Here is an 8,400-nt window from a genome sequence, read left to right on the forward strand (position 1 = left end):
TCACAGATTGGGATGGAAGCTGAAAGGGAGAGCAGAAAGTAGGAAGACAGGAAGGGGAAGAGCAAAGCCCATGGAATTGTACTAAACACATTTCAAAACACGTGAGTACAAGCAGTTTATTAAATGGACTAAGTAGCAAACAAGAACCATATGTGACTTTAAAGAAATACATTTACTGACCCTTGCATGCGGTGCAGTAAAATGGAAGATCATTGTTCCTTCTTACTATATGAAGGTATACAATTTGTTATCTGGTCCCTTACAGCAGCTATACTGTGTGCATGGAAAATGACTAATTTTATAATCTTCAGGAAAATGCAGGGAAGGGGAGGTTGCGATCCAGCTATATTACATTTGATTTAGTTCTAATAATTAGCTATCACAAAAGCTTTAACGCAGCAGAAGTAGAAAAGGAACCCTTTCTCTTCTTACTCTGAGAATGTATTTCCATGTAGTCTTACACTGCTGAGTTTAATATTTTTGTTGACTGCAGCCCTTCTGCAAAACTTGTGCTGCTTTTTTATTAGCATTTATTTTTGCTTCTCCTTCTACTTCTTTCCAGCCAAGAAGTTAATAAGCAGTTCAGAAAGTTATTTTTAAAAATAATTCCAAAAAGCACCAGGTTTATCTCAAAATCACTACCAGCTCCTGCAATGCAAAAAAAAAAATCAGATTGTGTCATTAATACATCATAAGATTTCACTGTTTCCTGGAGATGCTCCCATAGGGAGGCTGGTTCAAAAATCCAGAGCAGAAGGGGAAATAGATAGTGAAAATTTCTCCAAAGAATTCTCTGCTGGTACTTCTGTGGTGATGATGGACAGAGATTGCAATGAGAGAGATACTGAACAGGGATCACAGAGAGGACTAAAAGGCTGATGTACACAATTAATGTATTCCTCATTCTCAAACTATTTCCACTCATCATTATCAACTTCTACTTTTCTCAGGAAAGAACTTCCATGCTTTCTATAAAATGGAAAGATGCTAATTATCCACTTCTGATTGTCAGTGAAGAGATTAAGGCTTTAACAGCAGAAAAATGAAATTTTTGTGTCTCAATCTGATCCTGAACTCTCTGGACTAGACTTCTTGCTCTCGTTGACCTATGCTCAGCAAAGTTATGTTGTTGGAGGACTCAAAAACAGTTTTAAGCCACCTTTACACTGATTCTACTTTTGCCTGGTGGAAGGTCAGAGCCAACCATAGGAGATGTTAGGACTGAAGTCACACTGGCCAAGGCTTTGCACTTTGTAACTAGCCATTCTTGCGGCCATGCATAACGCTGAGTTGTCAGACCCACTTATGGTGACCAGTCAAGCCCCAAGGACAACCCAGCACTAGGAGACCCCCCAGAGATTAGATCTATCATTTTCCTGAGGTGCTTCATGGTATCAGCCCAAGGATTTTGCCCTACATTTATTGTTATAGTACTTGATGCTGCACTCGGAATAACGAAACTCGTATGGATACACCTGATCTAGATTTAAACTACTTAATCCAGGTAATGACACCAGTGCAGCTGCAGCATCTACATGGGCTATCCATTACATAGGATACAGGTAGCATTAGCCATTAGTACCTGACGTATTTGATCATAAACTGGAGTGTATATGTTTGCACAAGATGGGACTGTATCTTTGAAAGCAATACAGACGTGCTCCTAACGCTCAACCAGGCTTTCCAGAACATGCTCATACATTTGAATGTCTTGCAAAATAGATCAAAGGAGTGACCTTACCTTTTCAGCATATAATTCTTTCTGTGCCAAATGCAAAGCTCCTTCAATGCTCACTTCTTTATTTTTCACCATATTCATAATTTTGAGGATTTTTTCCTGGCTTAACTGGAAAAAAAAGTCAATTAAATGTTTTTAGAGACTTTTTCTATCTGGCTATTGAGGATACAGAGTGCTTGTGACAGTTACAACGATGGTATCTGCCATAAAATTACAATTTCATTCATATTTTACGTTCTATCGACAACCTGCCCAGCAAATATAATCTTCCTTTGAAACCTGGTGAAAGTCCACAAGATATCAAATATACAGGGGCTTTTACAATTTTAGAAGATAGGGTGGTAATATCTGGAGATAGAACTGCCAGGAGGAAATCTTTTTTAGTTAGAAAATCTGGCAAGAAGTGAAAACATCAATTTTGCATGCTTGCCTGTGTCTTACCCTTAGTGTAAAGTACTGCATATAGACAACATGAAAGCAAGATCAGGACCATTCGAAATTTTCAGGGTGAAGGGGGGAAAAAATTGATGTTGGTACCAGCAGGTACAGCTGTCACGTGAACTTATCTAAACACATCAACAAGCCGGCATTACACTTCCCCTTTCTTTTACCAAAAAAAGGAGGTTGCACTGTCAGTAAGCTTACACACAAATTAATGTCGCTCTTAAGTGAACCAGGTGGGGATCGCAATGCCAAACAGGAATCAAGCAAAGAAAAAAAGGCAAGTGAAGTGACCAGGGACCCAGAACTACAGCCGCTTACACCATTGGTAAAGCTCTTTCACAGACTTTGTAGAAGGAATAAACCACCTCCCTTTGAGACAGACCAAAGAGTTCCCTTGTGTGATACCCATTCCTCAACAGTAGCAGAGTTGGGAATTTGGAAGGAGTGTGTAGGTTTTACACGAGAGTTCAGGAACTTGTGAGTTTTTCATCCAGTAGCTTAGCTACAGTATACAGTGTTTCCTACCCCCCGGAGAATGACCTCACCACCAGGAGATAAGTTACTACAATAAAATCTTTCTTTCAAATCTTTTGAAAGACTTTTAAAACTCTTCCACGTGGACATCCAGGTGAAGAGCCCGCCCCAGAAGTGTTGCCCAGGCTGTGCAGGAGCAAGGGGAAGCTGTCTCAAGGAACGGGAAGGGGGCCTCCCCTGCACCTCTATTGCCGGAGCTGCTGCGGGGACTAACGCGTTCAGAGCAAGGCAGCTCAAAGCATCTCAGCACTGCAAGCAATCCCGGATTTGGCTGCCTCAAGGACAAGGCACCAAGACCTGGAGTGGGTTTTGCTGTTCCTGCCATAGGAAAACAAAGGCGAAGAGCTAAAGACAGGCTAGAAAGCCAGGTCTGCTGCCCAGGAGGGCAAGGGTGGGTAGAAATCGGGGCTCCTGAGAGCTGCCAGTTCTGCCACCTGAGACTCGTGATTGCTACCCTCAGCAGCAGCCACCAAGCTGCTTCCCAGCAGCTCTGAGGCAGGCAGAGCAGGCAGCAGGGCTGCAGCTGCTTTGCCACCCCCAGCACCTTCCTGTCCTAACCAGCCGCTTGCTTTACCTACGCCTACAGCTCTCCACAAATAATAGCAGCTTCTCTGCTAAAAACCCCAGCAACACAGCCTTGCAGCTGAACGAGATCCTCTCCACCCATCCAAGCACCACAGTCACCTGGCACAAGTCTGATGGGCATCATAAAAATAACCAGTCACACCACAGAGGTCAGGGACCAGTAAATCCACGGGTTCTCTCTTTTTCTGAGCCACACTACACCAAAGGCACTTTAGCTTACCAAATTTCTAACATCTCAACCAGTTTCTGATCAACAGACACACTGTATGTTTTCACAACCTACAAATAAAACTGGGAGTAAAAGAAGAAGAAATATTTTGTTTTTAAATCCTTGGAATTTTCAATGCTAATATAAAGGTAACTTATGGCATAGCTCCCAGCTACAAATAGTAATGTGAACAGTGAGGGAAGAATGAAAGCGGTCTGATAATTCATTCACACTTGCTGAGGCACAGAAGGTTCCTACAGTGACCTCCACATTCTGTATTTGAATTTTAAATGGCCATATATTTACACCACACATACACTGTATACGATTAGATCTTAACAAGATAATTCCCCACTGAACAGGCTCCGTGTAAGCAAACAAGAATATGGATATATTTGAATTTAAAAATATAGTTTCCTTAAGGCTAAGCTCTGCCAGCGTTAAAGTGCAAGATCCTATTTATACAGAATAGCAATTCTTAATAGGAAACTGGATAGTATTTTTGCAATTGTTAGGCCCTTTTGTATGGAGAAGGGTTCAAAGATTTTGCTGCATGATGACAATGATAACATAAAGATAACATCATAACCTTATGTCAAAGGCACAGTCTGATTAACATAAACAAGAGAAGTATTTATTTCCTTTGCTTCACTACACAAGTAATTCAATGAACGAGCTCAGTTCTCATTTGACTCTCATAGTGCTGTCCAGCTACACAATATATCGTGCACATCTGCAGGGATGCTTCCTAAGTGGGGCCAAGAAAACAAGAGTTTCAACTTGAAAAATATGAGGCTTTGAATTTTTTTTTCTAGGATTTGGTCACCATCCCTGTTCTCATACAAGCAGGCTCCATACTCTGCAGTGCCCCAAGCAGCGGGTATTTTAAGGTCTGTCTTTCTGGCCAAATATTCTATCTAGAACCAAGAAACCTTGCCACAAAATCTCTACCAAACCCAAGACATTTTCTTGTAATTCACCATGTTTCTATTTTGCATTGCTGAAAATTTTCAAAAGGTTTTTTTTTTTTTTTACTTTTTTTTACAAAAAAATTGCAGAAGGGAATGCATTTTTGTCTCTGTGAAGTATTCAACTCTTCATTCTGCTTACCTTCACCAAAGTCTCCCTTAGACTAGAATGAAATTCTGCCCAAGACATGAAAAAACAACAGGGAACATCTCTTAATTTGCCTAATAATGTATGAAGAAAAATGTTTGCAAAAGAGAAGCAAATAATTTTGTATATTTCAAATTCAGGAAGGTTAGTTAAAGTGAGTTAGTCTGTTAGACTCCTGACAGTTAGTACATTCCCCAGAGAGCACACGAAAGACAGTGCTTGGTACAGGTTATTTTTAACAGCACCCTGTTTTTTTAATGTCTTGGTTAACTCTCTCTCTCTCTGCACATCTGTAAGCAGAAGGGAAACATTTCAAAAGACAAGAGAGAGGCAAAAAAGGCACTTTTCAGCTTATGAGAACTGTCAAAATTATTTGTCAGAAGTCTGTCTGGCTCGCTTAGGTTTTTGACAGCCACACGTTAGCATGGTATTTTTACTTGCAAACAAGACTTGAGTAACATGTCCTGACCTTTATCATTTTGTATCTGTGGGGCTTTTCTCTCAGCATGTCACAATTTTTGTAATGCTCATTCTTGTGTCTGTTTTGGTCATATTTTTTTCTTAAAAAGAAACAATTTTTGTCATATTATCCACTGAAATGCCACTAAGTCAGATCGTGTTAGATTGCCTAATAGAATGTGACTGGTGCAACCAAACAATGTTTTCATACAAGGTTGGATAACAAGACTTAGAAAAAAATTAAATGCGTCTATTATAAAGCATGCACATTAAGGAAATACATGAGATTGCATTAATAATGCATTCGTTCACCTGCTAGGTTAAAGAAGCTTGTTTAATACAGATTAAATTTTCATCACCCACCCAAAATTCAGTATAGCTACGTAAGTGATTTGAAAGAAAAATCAACGCTCACAATTGAAGGAAGAGCATGGGGCTCCAGGCATTCTCTGTATATCCATTACTCTGCAGGGTGAGGTTTTTATATTTTTGGCCTAGACATGGTATAAAATGCATTTAGTGGTGAGTTATGAGATTTCTGGCTTATTCTTGGACAGCTGCCAACGCAGTACTCTACGTGACCCCTTCCAGGGCTTCCTGCCACTCTCTGTTTACCCAGCACAGTCTCACAAGAGGCCCTAAGAGGTGTGGAAGTTTTGCATGTAGTCTCCACGCTGTGGAAATATTAGTCTAATGACTCCAGAAAGGTCTCCAGACCTTCTGAGCATCAACCAAGAAAGAGGGGTTAAAGCCACGTCATCCGAGTCATTTACAGTTGATTGAGCAAAGCAGCAGAATGCATGCCTAACATAGGTAACCATTCAAGGTTAAGACAGGCTAATGTCTTCCTGTGTCTCTTCTTTCTGACTCTCATCCTTTAATACACACTGGTTCACATTCCCCAATCGACCACAGGATCGCTGTGACTCCTGTGCAGTCAATGGAGATACCTGGGCTTCTCTAGGTGGCAATTCACCGCATGTAAGACCTGTCCCATTATCCAACAACTCTTTCTCTCCATTACTTACAGAGGAATTTGAGCTACATGGCTCTTGCTTAGCTTATTCTTATTCTGTGGACAATCCTACCCGAATCATAATAATATGACAGCAATGTAATGCAAAAAGACTCCTGGAATGTGTGCACGTACACCCATGGAGACTTAGAGCAAGAAATCTGGCTGTCAGTCAGCTATACATATGATCTCAATTATTACAAATACTGGCATGATTCAGTGAGACATTGTTTCAGGTTTATTTAGGCAAAGATCATAGCTAACATGCACCGAGCTCTATCATTTCCTGTGACAGTAAAACCAAGTCATGCGGAAATCCTGCTCCCCGTACAAATGAGGAGAAATTTTTATTCAAGTCTAGTCAAGCTTTTCGCTATTAAGCATTCCTTACACTTGTCCTTATTAAACATTAACAGTGTTAAACATTCTCATCTGCTTGCTGCAAGGAATAAGAGACAAACCAGCTCCTGGCTGCTGCGGGACCCAGAAGGGAAGGCTGGACCGAGAGGGCTTCTTCCTCATCCTCTGCACTCCACAGTAACATCTCCCTTTTAGCACCGCTAGGATCAATGCTCCAAGGGACAAGGGGACCCAATCCAAGAGGGGAGAGCCAAGTAGTGGCTACATATTGCTTTACAGACATCTCACAAATTTCTGGGCATAAATCTGACTGAATGCTATTGTTGTCCACACAAAAAGAAATGCTGTTTTAACATACATGCCTGACATTTTTTATCCATCATAGGGTCATATTTTCATTCATTTTGGAGTCCAGTTTTTTTAAACACAGATTTTAATAATAGAAGATTTTGTTTTCTGTCCAGAACAGCAGGATAAAATGACTTTGAGGTAAAGCCTTCTGGGGATTTTCTGTTGACTCAGTGCCTTCCAGCTACAGTGCACAACACTTTCTGCAAAGCAAGTACAGTGTAGAAGCTAAAAAACAAGTCCCAGGATATAATGCAGTGATTGACCTGTGATGAAATTTCAAGTAGCAACTTCCTTTTCCAAGCTGTGCTTTTAAAGAAAACACTTTTTTTTTTCTTCTTTTTTTTTTTTTTTTTCTTTAAGTCAAAGGCACTGGCTTAGTTACTATGGATATTTGTCTTCCTCACAATATTATGCTGAGCTGCACTCTGCCTGCATGTTCAACATGTCATTTAAGTGATTTTAAAGACCACAGACACAATCTGGGTTGCCTTAAAAGTTCCAGTCTGGTGTTATCAGCTTTCATCTCCTAATGTATTCACTTCTACTGGGTGTGAACTTGGCCCAAAGCCTACCGAGTGCTCCCATATATTTACAGGGGAGTGGCTGTCTTCTATGATTGGGGTATCTGAAAAGCCTTCACTTGTAATTTACATGAAATATCAATACAGATGACTGATGTGATATTTTTATGTGGCAATACCATCTTTTGTAGCCAGTCATAGAGATAGACTAATATTATTTGTCAAACAGAGCTGCTATTCATCAAATAAATTATCCATCTGTAATAATGTTTTGCATTATTTGTTCAGATCTATATCTGGCTGAATAATATCTGTCAACATTTATTCAAAGAAGAAGGTATTCATCAAACAGTAGCTTGATTTCCTTGAAAACACTGGATATTCTGCCACTTTCAGTAGGAGCCCAAAGATATTTTATTATAATTTTTTTTTATTGGTATAAAGTTATATAGTGATTAAGTACAACAAAAAAAAAATCTCAAAAAGCTAGTCTCAAAAATATTTAGGAACCTAAAATATAAACTGGTGCCTAGTGACACGTATATAGTACAGCATACAATACAAACTAGTCTACCTACTTCCAGTTTTGAAAATATCGCCATATTGAGAAATCTCAATGCCTAAACATATCTTAAAGTTCCCTCTGAAAAACTGATGATTTATAGGTCTCACATGAAGCAAGTACTTTAGAGTTTCCCTCCATCACCACTTAACAGACCGGCATGTTCTCAGCAGGACCCTCCCGCTCTAACAGCACTTGGAACTTGTCAGGAAGTGACACTCAGAAAGTAATTACTGGAGTTTCACTGTGAAAACTCAAAGGATAAATTGAGTAGTGATGCACAGGAGGCTGACTTCATTTTGTACTATTCAATGTTTTCATTAATGATCTGCTGACGGACTAGAGATTTTGTTTATTAAGTTTGCGGACTTTGACACGAAGGTGGAAAGACCTGCAAGCGGGTTGCAAAGGGGATTCAAATTCAAAACAAACTTGACAAATGAGAGAAGCAATAATATACAATTCAACAAACTGGGGGGGGGGAAAAAAAAACAACAAACAACTTGA

At 39.8% G+C, this 8,400-nt stretch overlaps 1 protein-coding gene across 1 annotated transcript in view; it reads right to left on the reverse strand.

Annotated features, from left to right (window-relative positions):
- CBLN4 (cerebellin 4 precursor) overlaps positions 1 to 1,813 on the reverse strand; it is a 52,919-nt gene extending 51,106 nt beyond the window's left edge. Inside the window, 1 exon segment of the mRNA XM_009326859.1 lies at positions 1,742 to 1,813. Within this exon segment, the coding sequence (XP_009325134.1) occupies positions 1,742 to 1,813 (72 nt within the window).
- Positions 1,814 to 8,400: the final 6,587 nt, after the last annotated feature.

Source organism: Pygoscelis adeliae, unplaced genomic scaffold (genome assembly GCF_000699105.1).
Source record: "Pygoscelis adeliae isolate BGI_AS28 unplaced genomic scaffold, ASM69910v1 Scaffold286, whole genome shotgun sequence".
NCBI classification, from domain to species: Eukaryota; Metazoa; Chordata; class Aves; order Sphenisciformes; family Spheniscidae; genus Pygoscelis; species Pygoscelis adeliae.